This window comes from Sciurus vulgaris (assembly GCF_902686455.1).
Source record: "Sciurus vulgaris genome assembly, chromosome: 3".
In the NCBI taxonomy this organism is placed as follows: Eukaryota; Metazoa; Chordata; class Mammalia; order Rodentia; family Sciuridae; genus Sciurus; species Sciurus vulgaris.
The window spans coordinates 188933258-188949358 of NC_136463.1; the positions used below are offsets into that span (position 1 = coordinate 188933258).

The 16101-nt window shown below is 56.9% G+C and overlaps 1 protein-coding gene across 1 annotated transcript in view; it reads left to right on the plus strand.

The window, feature by feature from the left end:
* Window positions 1-2785: 2785 nt before the first annotated feature.
* SNED1 (sushi, nidogen and EGF like domains 1) overlaps window positions 2786-16101 on the plus strand; it is a 65325-nt gene continuing 52009 nt past the window's right edge. Inside the window, 1 exon segment of the mRNA XM_079133659.1 lies at window positions 2786-3160. Within this exon segment, the coding sequence (XP_078989785.1) occupies window positions 2948-3160 (213 nt within the window). The 5' untranslated portion in view covers window positions 2786-2947.

The window sequence follows — 16101 nt, forward strand, 5'->3', positions numbered from 1 at the left end:
TGGCTGCGGGCTGCAGAGCCTTCAGGATGGGAAGGGCCCTGGGTGCCCCACACGTGCTTCCTCTCTTGGCCGCCTGGTCATCAGGAAGCAGAGAATGGCCCTGCCCTGCAGGGACAGACTCTCGGGGCACCTCGTGGAGCCCAGAGCAGCACACATGTGGCTCCACAGCTCCTGCCATGGACAGAGGGATGACAGGGGCACTCAGGAGTCTCACCGAGGCCAGGGCCCCCGCCTGAGTCAGCCTGACGGTGTCTCCAGTTCCTCTTTCCCCTAAATAAAGCAGCACATGCCAAGCACTCTGATCATCTTCCGAAGGTCAACAGCAGAAGTCCCATGGTGTGAGCTGGGGTGTGAGGCCTCCCACGCATGGTAGGGGTCCAGACTGGCTGTGCTGTCCTGCCTTCTCTGCCTCAGTGGCCAGCTGGGTGGGCCAGGGTGTCCTCAGGAGCCGGGCCCTCCCCATGTCCCTGCAACCTCCCTGCCCCCTCCTGATGTGGGTAGAGTTTCACAGAGAGCTGGGCTTTGGGTCAGGCCCACAGGATGGCAAGAGCATCTCTGGCAGGGGACCTGCACCCCCAGCCACCTCTGGGAGGGGAGCCACGCTGGGGGTGGACTGCAGCCACCTTGATCCCCATGGGCCCTGCATTCTGGGGCATCCTGAGGGTGGGTTCCCCCGCTCCCCACCTCAACTGCACACACACTCAGGCCCAAAGTCAAAGTGTCACAGGTCTGTTGGGGAAGCTCAGGTGTCCTGCCACAGAAAATGAGCCTGCTTGATAAAACCATCTTGGTTTTGATAAATGTGGACTTTCTGTTACAGAGACAAAGGCGCCCTTGAGTCCAGAGGGGACCCTAAAACAGCACGTTGCTGAAAAGTATTTCCTGATAATATTTTTAGCACCTGAAAAATTTTCTTTCTCTTTTTTGCCTGTGGAGTTGTGTGGTGTTTTTTTTTCTTTTAATGAAATATAATGCCCAGCAGTGGTGGGGCCCTGTGTTAACCCCCACTCTCCCAGGCCCAGCTGAACATCTGCAGAGGGCTGAGGCTGGGCAGAGGTCATCACAGCCATCTGGGGTCAGAGACTGGAGGGCCTGACCTGCTGCTGGCCTGGATCACAAACTCAGCTCTGAGATGGGCCAGGGCAGGCCAGACCTGCCCCAGAGCAATTCAGGGGGTTCCTCCAGGTGGCTGGCCAGGACCCCTTGTCCAGGCCCGCCACCACCGCAGAGGACTCAGCACCACCTGAGTAGCACTGCTCTTGGCACTGTGCTGGGCCCGGAGGCAAACCTAGTCCCGGGGATCCCCAGGTAGACCCAAACCCGGACTAGACACCGGCCTTTACCAGTGTCCCTGAGGCTCCTGCCCTGCACTCCAAGGTGCAGGCCCCGGGCTGGGCTCTGAGGGCAGAAGAGGAGGCTGTGGGAAGGGGGGTCAGGAGCAGGGCGCAGTCCCCTCAAGCTCAAACTGTCACCTCTTCACCAAGAAGTCCTGCCTCAGGCTGGAGCTGCCACCTGCCCTTCTACCTGGAACGACGACTAAGAAAACAGAGACTGCCAGATTTTCACAGGAGAGTGCCCTGCTAGGTCCCACCATCTTGACCAGGCCTCCTGGCAGCTCTGCCCTTGAGGGTACCAGCGAGGACCCCCACCCCGACGGTATTCGCAGGGCGGCCTGGGGAAGCACACCAGGGTGGTGTCCTGTCCTGGGGTTCTCAAGGCCGGAGCGCAGCCCCAGGGCCAGCCCTCCCACAGCTGACCTAGGGCAGAGCCCATCACCTCAAGCAGGGCATGAGCACAGCAAGCCAGGCCCAGGTGCAGGGTGCCGGAGGTGCTCTCCTGCACCCGCCATGCAGGGGCAGCCTGACGCGCTGCCCTCACATCCTTTAGTCTGGCCTAAGTACTGGGACCATCAGAGTGTAAAGCCACCAAGGTAGGGACCTCAGAGGACCCCTCAGGGACTTGCAGCTACACATCACCCAACAAGAGAATCTGAGAGCAGATAGGACAGTGGGGACTGAGGTCTCAGGAGTCCAGAGGCAGAGAGAAGGGTTGGGACAATCACAGGCTGGGGACACTGAATCCACAGGGAGCGTCCTGCCCCTCCTGCCCCCCAGCCCTGAGCGCTGCTCTACTCACGATCCTCCTGGGCATTTTCTTACTCTGATGGGTCCCTGGACCCGTTAGAAAAACTCACCAGAAATTTCCCCTGATGTGATTATGCATTTCACAAACCGTTTAATGCCTTGAAATCTCCTAGGACCAGGGTTCATCCTCGCATGGAGCTAGACCCAGAGTAGACGCTGGGACAGGCCTGTTCCGCCACCAGACCCCGGTGACCCAGAATAGGGCAGAAGAGGGGCGGCACAGGGTTCCTCCAGCGGGCTCCTGAGCCGGACAGACCATCTCCTGGAGAAACAAGGTGCCTGGAGGCAAGCCTACCCCTCTGCCCCAGAACTGCTCTGCGGACTCAGTCACTTCCTCAGCGCCGGGGGAACCTCCTCCAGCATGGTCCCAGGCTGACGCCTGGGAATGGCAGAGGACACCCCGCCCTGGACGCGCGCCCGCCATGTGAGGAGCTGTAGGGGTGCAAGGGCCCCAACGGGCCTCCGGGTCGAGCCCGGCCTGGCACCGCAACCAGCAACCCAGCGGGGAACGCCCGCCCGCGCCTCTTCCCGCGGAGCCTGGCGCTTTAAGAGCCTCGAATTTGCATGGCCCCGCCCCGCCGAGCGGCCGCCCGGCCGGCTACTTAAAGCGCGGCCCCAGGGGCGGGCCGGTCCCACCGCGGTCCCGCCAGGCGCCTTCTCAGCCGGGCGGTGGCGGGAGCGCAGCGCTGCGCGGCGGAGCGGGCGTGGGGCGCGGGGCCCGCAGACAGCGCGGCCGGCCCGGCCCTGCGCGGCCACCTGCCCGAGCCCTGCGAGGACGGCGCGTCCCGCCCGCAGACCCCGCGATGCCGAGCGGCGCTGCCTGCGCGCTGCTGCTGGCCGCGGCGCTGGGGCTCGGGGCGCGCGGGGTGCGCGGCGCCGTGGCCCTCGCCGACTTCTACCCGTTCGGCGCCGAGCGCGGCGACGCCGTCACCCCAAAGCAGGACGACGGCGGCTCGGGGCTGCGGCCACTCTCCGTGCCCTTCCCGTTCTTCGGCGCCGAGCACTCCGGACTCTACGTGAGTAACCCCAGGCTCGCGGGGCGCCAGGGTGGGCGCCGCGCGCCGGCCGCTGCCCGCCGGCCCAGACTCACGCCGCCGCAGCCAGCGACTTGGCACCGGGGCGACCAGAGGTGGAATGAGGACAGCGCTTCCTCCCTTCCGCGGCCAAGGCCGGACAGCGGCCGGCGGGAGAGGCGCGGGCAGGGCGGGGCGAGTAGCAGCCGGCCACCTTGGCCGCAGCGCGCCGAGTGGCGCGCCCCTGCCGCTGGCCGGGCGTCTACCCGCGCCTGGTCCCGGCGCCCAGTGGTGACCCAGGCCCAGCGTTGTTTCCTTCTCTGACAGCGATGTGGCAGCAAGGAACACGGCCTTGAGCCTCGGCTTCCAGAGTAGGGCCCTTGGCCGGCGACAGCCTCTACCCCTTCCCCTCCCGGCCACTTGGGCCCCGCCCCCAGTTGACTCTGGAGGCCCAGTGCCAGCAAACTGTGATCCCCCAGCCACTTGTACAGGGCTTTTTTCTTAACAAACCTGCCTGGGCAGTGGGGGTGGGGGCTCTGGTGCCGCAGGCAGTGAGCCTTCCCGCCTCCCCTCCCGAGTCCCAGGAGTCAGGCTCTCCAACAGGACCCCCAGAGGGAACTGCCCAGCAGTGTGGGGAGATGCTAAAGGACGAGGCCTGAGTGACAATTATGTGTCCACGCACCCAGGCTGTGTCCCTGGGCCAGTCGCTTGATGGCCACCCAGGGCATGCAGCCTGGTGAGGTGGCCTCTGTGCATGGGTGCCCAGTGTTCCCTTGAACCACCCACATCATGTCTAGAAACTGCTAGAATAGGCAGGTGTACAGTCATCCCAACCTTGGTTGCGTCTGCCACTCCCTCCTCTCCTTAGCACTGCCACCCTGTCCTTGTCAGCATATGAACACTGCCACAGCAGCAGCACCTGGGGCCCCCATCTTCACAACACTGCCCCACCAGACACCTCTGTGTGGCCCTCATGGTCTTCACCACCCCTTCCCCAGGAAGCACAACCCCCTCGGCTGCCAGCATGGTCCACACCACCCACCCCTGGGATCACCTTGCAGCCTGGCAGCTCATTCCCCCATGCCCAGCCAGGAGGATCTGGTGATGTGGCTGGGGGACATCCTTTCTGTACAGACACCAGCCCTGAAAGTCCCTCTAGGCCAGGAGTTGGCAGAGGAGCAGAGTGTACTGGAAGTGGGAAGTGGCCAGGCAGAGCTGAGTTCAGGGTCTGCCCTGCCAGAGCAGAAGCATACATCTCAGGAATGGGAAACCCACAGAGTGTGTCCTGGCGGAACCCTGTCACAGTGTTCCTTAGCATCTGGGCCAGGCTCGGCTTCACACTCAAAGTCACAGTGAAAACTACCAAAGCAGCTGACCCTCTTAACAACCTCACCCAAAACAGCTACTCTTGCCAAAACATTGGGAGACACAGTCTAAAGTGGAAAGATCTGCTAGAAAAGCAAACGGTTTCATCAGAAAAGATCCTTCCAACTGCCAGCAAACAGACATCTCCATGAAGAGTTCATTCCTGAAACAGGCTTATCTGGGAAACCCTTGCTATGTGTAGGGAGCTCGCGCAGTGCTGTTCTCCCTTCCCTTTTTCAGTGGGCAGAGGACGGAGTTCTTCAGAGAGCTGTGTCCAGGACACCTGGCCTGAAATAGCTGAGCAGGCTCTGTGGTCAGGGAGGGAAGCAGCTACAGGGTATGGAGACAGGTTAGATCAAAGCCAGAAGCAGAGAAGAGAGACATTTACTGCAGATCCAGGGTGTTCCCATACCCACCCTGGCAGACAGAACTCTGCCCTGAATGTCCCTTCTCTGGATCTCATCTGGCTCCACAGTCAGTGAGGCACAGCACTACACAGCAACTCCCAGCCCAGGTCAAACAAGGACCTGTGTGGGTCAAACAAGGACCCTCTGTGTGGCCTCTGCTCCCCTGTGCACCCAACCTGTGGCTTGGCCAAGAGTAGGCTTCTTGCATGAATGAGTGAATGAAGGAAGGAAAGTTTTGTCCCTCTGTACTGCCCTCGATCATGGTGGGAATCAGCAGTGCCCTGCACAAGGTCGTGCTTCTTTATCTGCATCAGAAACAGCTTGCAGATTTGGCCCCAGGAAAACAGTGCCACCTCAGGTGGGGCAGCCTCTAGCGGGAGGGGACCACTGTTCTGCTTCTTCCTCACGTCACAACTGCTGCACCTGGCGAGTCACAAGGCTCTGGGACGGCTCTTGCTAAGGCTCTGCTCTGGTGGGTATGGAGTGCTGCCACCAGCCTGCTGCAGGTTCTGGGAGCTGTGCTGTGGCCTGCGGGACCCGTGGACCTGCAGAGGAGGAGACGTCTGCTCCGGCAGATGTGGACAGTGAGAGGGAGGGCCCGTTTCTGCCTGTGAGCTAAAGCCCAACCCAGGGAGCACCTCAAGGACCCACAGAGGATCTTTGTGTATTTAGCATAGGCAGCCTGGACTGTGGCTTGGGCAACACACCACTTCAGCCTCTGTCCCTTCATTGCCAGGGAAAGGGAGTCTCTTATGATGTGCAGTGGATGGGGCTTGGGGCTATAGGTCATGTCTCCAACCTGAGCTGCTGGGGCATGGACAGAGTACTGTCCCCCTAGAGAGCAGCCTCCACCTATCTCCCTGGGGACTTCTCCCATGGGGGCCCTCATATACTGTGAAAATCCCTGATCTCTGCACCTCCTCATCTTTTGGAAAACTTTGGAGCCATTCCAAGAAATGCAAAACCCTGAGTGGGAGGGACCAGGAGTGGGCAGTGCCCCTGCAGAGCCCTTGGGCAAGAAGTAAAGCTGACTGTCGGAATGCCCCTGAACTCTTGGGAGCCATCTCAGCTCTCTTGCCCTGGGGGCCAGGCCTGAGTCCAGACCCGTCTACTCAGCCTTGGCTGGCCTCCCCACCCATAGAGCATGGTCCCAGCCCTGCCCTCCCAGGTGTGGGGCAGGGCAAAAGCTCTGATGTCCATAGGCAACTTGTGGCCTTGCCTAATCATTTCCTCCCCAGCCTCAGGTCTCCCATCCGTGGAGAGTGATTTTTCCCCACTTTGTCTACTGGTCCTTACCTGGGGCAGGGGGAGCAAAAGAAGCAATCTCCCAGCTATTAGGAAGGTCATGGAGAGCGAATGTATAGAATCATGTAACCGTGATACAATCAGGACCTGGGTCAGGCAGATGTGGACTTCTTATTGTGGCTCCTCAAAATCTTCAACAAAGATTGAAGATTTTGCACTGCACCTTGATGATTGTGGCCTCAACTATGTTAGTAAGTACAGAAAACTATAGCATTTGATCTTTTTTAAATCTAGTCTGAAAGTCCTTTCTTTTTAATGGAGTGTTTAGTCCATTTACATTTAGTATGATTATTAGTATGGTTGGGGTTTAATGGGTCATCTTATTTTTTACATCTGTTCTTTATATTTCCTTCTTTTGGAATTTTTAAAATGGTTTCATGTTGTCTGTACTATAGGCTTATTTGTAACATACCTCTTTTAAAAACTTAATGATTGTTATAGTTTCAAAGACTTTTTAACTTCATATAGTATACATTCAAATAATAGTATACTCCTTCAAATACAGTGTAAGAACCTTATAATAGCATACATCTATTGTTGCCATAAATGTTGATTTACATGTTTTAAACCTGATAATACACTGTTAATATTTTTGCTATTAACAACTAATTATTATTTAAAGAGATTTAAAAGTTAGAAAGTCTTTGATATTTACCCACCTGTTTACCATTTCCAGTCTTAATTTCTTATGTAGATCCAGATTTCCATTTTATATTATTCTTCCCCTGGTTGAAGGACTTCCTATAATGTTTCTGGTACAGGCCTCATGGGCATAAATTATCTTATCTGATAATTTATTTACTTATCTCCATTTTTAAAAAAAATTTTTTGTTGTTGATGGACCTTTATTTATTTGTATGTAGGCTGAGAATCGAACCCAGTGCCTCACACTTGCTAGGCAAGCGCTCTACCCCTGAGCACAACCCCAGCCCTCCATGTTTGAAAGGTCTTTCTGAATGATGGGTGTACAACTCTGTGTTTGCTGTGTGGCTTGGGGTTGGTTCTGTGGTCTTGCTTCCCGTGGGAGATGTGGTCCCCTGCCTTTGAATCTGCCTGGTCCCTAACGAGAAGTCTGCTGCCGTTCTCATCTCCGTCCCGCTGTGTATAATGTGTCTTTTTTCTCTGACTACTTTCAAGATTTTCTTTTTATCATAGCTTTTCAGCAATTTGATTTTTAGGTACATTGTTGTGGCTTTCTTATATTTCTTCTGCTTGTGTTCATGATTTTGGGTAAATAGTCTTCATGAAATTCTAGAAGAATTCTCAGCCATCTTCGATTTTTTTCTTCTGTTCTTTACCCTTCTCATTTGAAGACTGAGTGTATGTCACCAAACTGCATATACTTGTTCCAGTGCTCACTGAAACTTTGTTCACTTTTTGTTCAGTCCTTTTTCTCTGGGTTCTTGATTTTGGATACTTTTTATGTCTTCAAGTTCACTGATTCTTTCTTCTGCGGTGTCTAACCTGTTAATTCCATTCCGTGTGTTCTTGTTTCACCGATTTTATTTTTCACTGATAGGAGTTCTATTTGGATCTTTTTGCATCTTTCATGTCTTTCCTCCTAAGGTTGATGTTTTCTTTTATATTCTGAGCATAATTTTAATATTTATAATAGTTGCTTTAATGCAATTACCTACTAATTTTAGCTAATAACTTTTAATATGATACTTTAACTATATACCTGAAAAGTAAATTTAAAAGAATGGTATCCCAATATCAAACTGTAATTTCAGCCTAGTTTTTCACAGTGGTATAGTTAGCAATTCTGAAGCTGTTGAGTGAAGGAGTGAACATACTGAGGATGATGTGCGCTTCACTCTTAAAGCGGGAGTTGCAGATATGGAAAGGAAGAAGCACAAAATAAAGCCAGTGATTTTTGTGTTGGACTTGAATTGGACATATCAATATAAACTCACGTTTCACGTGTACAGATGGATGAATATTGTGGTGGATGGATTTAGACATTTGTATGTGTGCACACATATACGGTCATGTCTCACATGACCACAAATACAATAGTGGGCCCTCAAGACTACGATGGAGCTAAAAATTTCGATAAAGCTGTGCCATCAAAGCTGCCTAACCTCGTGGTCGATGCACTGGTTGTGCACTCATGGTGATGCCAGTGGGGAGTAACCTTCTGCATGCCAGAGACACACGTGTCACACAGCTACGGAGATGCTCGATGCTGGACAGCAATAGTGAACCACTGTGCTCTGTGGACTGTATATACTAACATGTTATTTCAGGTGTACTCTGTCTACTTAAAGCCAGGTTACCACCAAACAGCATGCCCCATTCTGCATCTGGTATTTACCATGCTTGTACCAAGAGGCCATGTTGGGTGACTGGCCTGGGCCATGCAAGTTTGTGTAAGTGCACTCTAGGTAAGAGCCTAATGACACACTTCTCAGAGTGTGTCCTTGTCACTCTGTCCGGTAGCATCCCAAAAAGCGGCGAGCACGTCCAGTGCCCAGATACTGGTTGCAGCACACCAGTCTCTACTGTGAAGAACCAGGCTCTCTCGAGATAATAGTCGGTGGCAAGAAAAGTGCACCTTGTGCCCCAGACTGAGGAAGAGCTCGAGGAAGGATGGAGACGCAGCACTGGAGGCCACTGGAGGGGATCCCACTGGTCATGCCTGGGACAGTTTGGATATAAGAATCATGGTGGTAACGGCTTGTAGACCGTCACACACAGGAGGTCTGTGTGTGCTCACACTGATGCACGTAAATGAATCATGAAGCACTGGTGGGCAGAGCTGTCGCTGCACCACAGTGGGAGCTCCTGGTTCAGGGTCTGCGTGTGCTGCACAAGAAAGGCCCTTGTTCCTGGGAAACACGAGAATGCTTAGCGTGCAGGGTGGCCGTGTCTGTAGCTCATTCTGAGGGGTTTGGTACCTTTGTATCCATTATTGAGGGCAGGAGATGATGGAGCACGTGGGCCACCTGCTGGTGTCAGTGACAGCGTCTGGGGCCACTCTGCAGTTCTGCATGTTTGACGCAGCATCAAGTCACACGTGGCAGGCCCAGCCGTTGCCTTGTGCCTTTGGGTGGGATCTTCTGAGTCTGCACTGCCCGTGAGCAGCCTGGCCACTTGCCCGGCCAGCTGGGGTCAGCTCCTGCAACCCAGTGCAGGAGACAGTGTGGTGTGACTGACCTGCTGCCGTGCATCTTCCTGGCATAGCAAGGCCCCTGCTCCTCACGCATGCATTCCCGACCTGTTCTTGCTCTGAGAAGTGGCAACACCGTTGTTCTTAGTATTCAGATCATTTTGTCTTCCCATCCACTGTGCTTCCAAGCTTCCAGAATGGTACCAGCTACCAGGAGCTGCTGGGTTAGGGCTGATCCATGCTCTTCTGATCAACGGAATGTGCATCCATGATGCGGCCACCCAGAAGCACGCGTCTCAACAGTCCAGTGCATTTCTTCCCAGTAGCTTCTTTATCGGCAGCTTGTTTTCAAACTGTTTGGAGCTTCACAGAATCAACTTGGGGTTCCCTCATACAGACCTCTGTGTGTTGCCCTGAGCTGTGGCCATGTGCCTCTTAATGACAGCAAGATACTCCCTCAGGCTGACCTGCAAGTGACTTGACGGGTCACTAGCTGTCAGCTCATGGCAGTGCCATGTCCCCGGTGCAGTCTGCCCTCCTGACGCCTGAAGAGGGACTTCCCCAAGAGGAGCCCACCAGAGGGCATTCCCATCCACATGCTCTTCCAGGCGAAGGTGCCCAGGAGCGGCACTGCCCTGACTCTGGCAGCCTTCGGGAACGGCTCCTCCCAGAGCAGCTCTCCCTGGGGCTGGTGGGATCCGCTGGGGTGGCAAGGTGTCGCGCACAGAGGACGCATTCCCACGTCTGGGTGGGCCTTGAGCCAGTTTTTTTTTTTTTTCTTACCCTGAGGCCTCTTCAGGAACCCACCTGAGGATCACTACAGCTCCAAGGGTGCCCGCTGTCCTGTCCTGCTCATGGGTGGCCCCAGCCCTCCTGACCTGCAGGCTTGAGTCTTTTCCTGCCTCCTGTTTATGGTACCTGGGTGGCCAGGCATGTTGCCTCCAAGGCCCGGCCACAGCAGTCCCTCTGTAGCCCTGGTCTCCAGTCAGACCGGGCCTCCTGATGGTCCTCCTGGTGATGAGAGTGGTCAGACCCAAGGACAGATGGGTGGAGGAGCCCGGCCCTGTGGACACTGCTCCTGCACCTCTGTGCCAGGCAGGTGGATGGCCCCAGCAGGCTTCCCCACCCCTCCTCCACTGGGCCCGACTCAGCCTCACATCCATGAGCTGGACGAGTCATTCTCTTGGCCAGCCAGGTCTCCAGTATTAAACACCCAGTGCATACAGCTTGCCCCCAGTATTAAACACACAGTGCATACAGCATGCCCTGCTGCCTGGTGCAGGGACCCGGAACACGCTCAGGTGTCCTCTGGAAGCTGCAGGCTGGCCTGGGGTACAAGGAATGCAACAGGAGTGCTGGGCACAGGCCCTGACCCTCCAGTGTGCCCACACTGCGGGCAGCCCATCTCTGGTGTCCTTGAGCCTGACTGGGTGCGTGTGAGGCCAGACACAGCCCTTTGACCTCCGAGCCTGACCTTTCTCACACATCCCTGCCAGTTGCTCTGAGGAGTGTGGTGGAGATGGTGTGGGTCAGGACTGGATGTGCCTTGGGCAGGATTCCAGGGGAGTGACCACTGTCCCTATGGAGTCAACAGGACAAGGGACTCAGTGTGTGGGGGGAGCCAGGACAAGCTGGATATAGCCTAGAGATTCTACCTGTGACCACTGCAGTGTCAGTGACCCAGCAGTAGCTGCAGACATTCCAGGTGGCCTTGAGAGGCCTCTCCATCTGACCAGATCCAGCATGCACAGCAGCCCAGGCCACTGATGGACCCAAGGGAGGTGGGAATTCCTAAGAACACAGGCTGCCACCCACGCTGGGGGTGAACAGGAGCCCTGGGGAGCTGGTCCATGAGACTGGAGGGTCCTTGGTCAGGAGTGCAGAAAACAAGCGGAGCAGCACTGCTCAAGGACGTGTGCTGGGTCAGGACAAGGAGGGAGGGCCATGGCAGGTGCCTGGACACTCCCAGGAGGCAGCCCTGAAGGGAGGGGCTATCAGAACCACCTCCACCCAGTCTCGTGCTCAGGGCCAGAGGTAGATTTGAGGCAGGAGACCAGAGGGTGGCCACAGGGAGGCCCTGGATGGTGGACTTAGGAGGGCAGGAGAGAGGGCCAGCTGCAGGGAAGGGGAGACTGGCCCTCCAACACCCGACTCTTGCCCTCTTCCCCCTGCCTCCCACACTGCCCTGTCTGGGGCACCCAGGAGGTGACCCAGGCTGCCCCCGGTGGTCACTCTTGCGGGGCATTGGAACTCTCTGGTCCCTTCTGCAGCCACTTGTGAGGCTCCCCGAGGTGGAGCCCCAGAGTGCTCAGCCCAGCCAGCCTGTCCTTCCAAGGCTGGGCGTGAAGCTGGCTCCGCCTGCAGCCTGCCCGCTGCTGCCCGGACACCAGCCCCCACTGTGGGAGGAATCCCAGCTACCCGGAAAGCGGCCAGGAAATAAGAGACATGCCTGCATGTTTCAAAACAAGCTTATAAAATGCCTCGGGGGCTTTGCTGTTTGATTTTGGCGGAGAAGTCGAAGCAGGGACTGAGGCGCCACCCTCGCTGGTCCGCGCTCGCAGAGCTGGGCACTCCTAGCCCACAGGGATCCTGTCACCAGGTCCCTTCACAACTTGCCGCCTGGGAGGCTTCTGCACTTTCCTGGCTTCATCCAAGTGGGAAATAATACCAGCTCTGCTCTCGGGCTTCCTCTGAGCCCGCGCTGTGTCCGGCAGGACGGCCCCTGCTGCACCGCAGCCCCGCCCCAGGACAGCTGCCCCACTTCCTCCTGCGGCCTTGGCACTCCCAGTCCCTGTGGCTTCCTGTTGTTCCTTGTGGCCTCAGAGCCTCCCAAGGGAGCCCAGGCAGCTGATCGGAGTCCCCCTGAGAATCAGCTTGCTCTGAGGGGACAGGGCACCCCTGGGTGGAAAGGCCCTGGCAAGGCCACCATGCCCTGAGTGCAGCCTGAGAGGGGTGGGCATGCCTGGGAACAGGGACCCAGGCCTTGCCAGGCAGATGGCGTGTGAGGCTCTGCTGGGGACATGACACCCACCCTGTGCCGTTCCACTGTGGGAAGCCCTCTTCTCGGCAGCAGGTGTCGGGCAGGAGGTGGTGCCCCAACTGCCAAGGGCCCCAGGAGATGAGAGGGAGGCCGGGGAGGCCCGGAGGCCCGGAGCCTGAGCACAGGAGGGCTGGGACTGAGGAGCTCAGCAGGGCCCAGAGCCACATCCCCAGCCTGCAGTCGGTGAAGAGCCCCATCCTGCCTCCCTGCTGGAGCAGCAGGCCTCCTGAGGGGCTTGTGTTTCTTCAAGGGGCTGGATGGGGCTGGATTGGGCACTGGAGCTGGCCTCAGGCCCTCGAGGCCAGCTGGTTTGGGCCCTGGGCCCCAGCGAAGACCCAGGCTCATCATCAGGGGCATCTGAGGGGCAGTGGCTGAGCACCAGGCTGGGAGGCCACCTCTAAAGGTCAGCACTGGGGATCAGACCCCACTGCTCGCCGATGGGCCTCCCGTGCCTGGCCCTTCCCTCTGGTTTCCACGTCTACACTGCATGTCGCAAAGTGCTGCTTCAAACATGGAAGGACAACTAAAAGCCGGAGTTTCTGGGGCTGTGTTCGCCCAGCCTGGGTGGAGAGGGGCTGCCTGCTGGGGTCCTGCACCCCCGCTGCCCCTCTCGGGCCTAATTTGCTCACTTCCCACCCCCACTGGGTGTTCGGATGTTTGTTCTAGAGAAAGGAAGTCCAGGAGGCTCCTGCCCAGGTGAAGGCGCCTGCCAGTGCCCAGAGCTCAGCGCCAGGGCCCCTCTGCCTGCACCCTGTGGACCTGGCGCTGCCCTGGCAGAGGAACAGGACCAGCTTGTTCTGCCTCCTCCTGGACTCCAGGCTCTGGGCCCACCCAGGGGAGGCAGCAGCACCTGGAGAGCCAGAGACGGGGCTGGGCCAGTGCAGGCCAGACGTCTCTGCACACGCTCACCACCAGAGCCACCCGCTCCAAGGCAGGAGGCATCTTAGGAAGCCACAGCTCAGGGAGGGACACTGGGAGGGGCTGCAGAAGCCAAGGTGGCCAGAGGGCCTCGGCCTCCACTCAGCCACAGGGACTTGACTGCAAGTCCCCCATGCTTCTCCCGTCCCCTGTCCAGGGGTGGCTTTCCCACCTGTGACTTCTCACCCGTGATTCTTCTGTGCAAACACGTGCAGAGAAGGGCTCTTGATGTACGTGTGTGAACTGCTGGCCCTGCCGGGGCCCTGACCAGCCCAGCACCTCCACTGACCTGCACAGAAGCCCCTCCTCACCTCGCCCCGTGTGCCCACTGTGCCTGCGGCCCCTCTCTGAGGGTGTCCAGGGTGGCTGCTGTGCTTCCCGCAGCTCCAGTGCCTGTGACCGTGGGCGGTGTCTGCCAGGCGGCAGGTTGGTCACTGGTTTCACAGAGGCAGACCTTCGGGCTGTTCTTGGCTTTGTCGTCCTGATTTCTCCAGCTTTATGGAAGCATGACTGACAGTGATGGCATGGTCCGGTCCTGTAGCGTGAGGCTCTGACGGGGGACACACTGTGGAACCAGCACCAGGCTGTGGGTGCCATGCCCAGCTGCCCTCAGGGGCCATCTTGTCTCAGCAACTTCAAGTAAAGATGGGGTCATTGCTGGCCCTGCGCCACCTATGGAGGAGAGCCCAGAACTCACTGCTGCCCTCCCAGGTCCCCTGAGACGTGACTACCACATCCCATACACTGCGGCCCGTGAGGCCTCCCTTCTGGCCTCTGCCTCTGTGAGTGCTGTTTCCAGATGCCACTTGGAACTGTCTCTCTCCCTACTCGTCTCACATGACAGGATGTCCCAGGTCCGTCCGTGTGGCTGCAGATGGCAGGATCTCCTCCCCTATCAGACTGAGTGACATTGTTTTGTCACTGCCCAGCATGGACTTGGGGTAACCCACTTCTTGGCTGTAGTGGAATGGAGTGCGGCTCTTTCTAGCAGACACTGATTTCAGCCCATGCATTTGAAACTGCACCAGAGCTGGGGTCCCTGTGTCCTGTAGCTCTGCTCTGGTTCCTTGGGGCGGGCTGTTGCTGGTGAGGGCCGCTCCTAACAGCTGCTTGTGGAAACTCATCAAGGCATGTTCCAGTGGGCACACACGCCTCTGTGCGTCCACACTAGGGTCAGGGATGCCCAGGTGAGAGCCCTGGCACTATGCCCTGCCCACACAGGTGCCCGTGCAGCCCTGCTGGGGTTCCACCTGGTGCTGCAAACAGTGACACAAGTTTCCCTTGAGAAGTGACTGTCCAGGCCCTTTCCCTCTGTTCCACTCTTCCTTCTGTGCAAGTGTCTCGAGCACCTCTTCCCGTCCTGTGCCTTTCAGTCTTTGAACAGAAGCTCTTCACTCCACCGTATGGGCTGAACTTCCCTGATCTGCAGTCTGCAACACTCCCGTCCAGACTTCCTGAGCACCAGTAGGAGGCCCAACCCTCCGTGGCAGGGGCTGAAGCAACGTGCCGCCGGGGAGGTGTTCAAGAGCAGCCATTATTTCTTGATTTATCTTGGTATTCAGAAACAAATGACAAAAACATGGTTCAGTGTCCTAAGCTTTCTTACATGCACAGAATCAATGAAAGTGATACGAAGAATTGCCTTTGGGTTGCATGTTTAACGTGCCCATGAAACGTGAATCTCGCATTGGCTCCCATCCCCAAGATACCTCGTGTGTGTACAAAGTTTTTGAAAATCTGAAAAAAAAAAAAAAAAAATCCCAAGTCCACAACCCTTTTGGTTGCAAGCTTTAGGGAAGGGCCTCTATAGTAAGTAGAGTGTGTTCAGGTCAAGGTCGGGGTGTTTCTGTGCCTTCCTCAAGTGCTTCCCAGAAGACTTGCACGTCTCTGCACATCTCTGCATGTCACTGCCCCACAAGTCACATAACCGTCCTTGTCATTCACACCTAGGGCTCTGGTACACCTGGAGCAGGTCAATGCAGGGCACGAGGTCCAGGCCCTGGGGCTCCCATTGGAAGGCCAGCAGGACCCCAGCATGTGGAAGGACGCACTCAGTGCCTGGAAGCACCCCAGGGGACCTGGGGCTACACTCCCAAGTCCCTGGGCTCACTGGCACTTCCCTGCCTCTGAGCCAGCTCTCGGGGCTCCTGAGGCCTCCTAGGAGCTCCTGGTACCTCGGAGAGTGTGCCTCCATGCCCTTTCTCCAAACGCCTTGGTTGTTCTTGGTTGGTGCCTTCATGTGAAGTTTGGAATTGGTTTCTCAAGACACACGCCTGCGGGTTGTTATGGCCAGGAAGCTGCTGGCTCTCAGCTCTGGATCACACCACCCGGGGACACAGTGCATCCCACTCCTTCAGGTCTCCCTCTGCGTCCCTGTGAGGTAGGAGACTGACCATGCAGAACTCTTGCAGCTCTCCGCCAGGCTTGCCCTGGGTGCTGGTGGCCTGCACTGCTGTGACAGTGTCTTTCCACTGATTTCATGTTCTGTTCATTGCGAATCTTCGCGTCCCTGGTTTTGTCTGGCAGCTGATCAGAGTCTCTCATCAGTTCTGCTTAGGTGTCCATCTGCAGCTTTTTCTGGGTTCTAAACCCGTGGCCACCTCACCTGCAGCCAGTGACCTCCTGTCCCTTCCTTTCCTCCGCTTTATGTCTGGCTCCTTCCCTGCCTGCCTGTTGGCTGAGAACTTGTCACCATCCCACAGAAGTGGGCGGGCGGAACCCTGTCCCAGGCCCGAAGTGCCCTGTGCTTTGTTCAGCAGGACCATGACCCCTGACCTCACAGATGTGCATCTTTGAT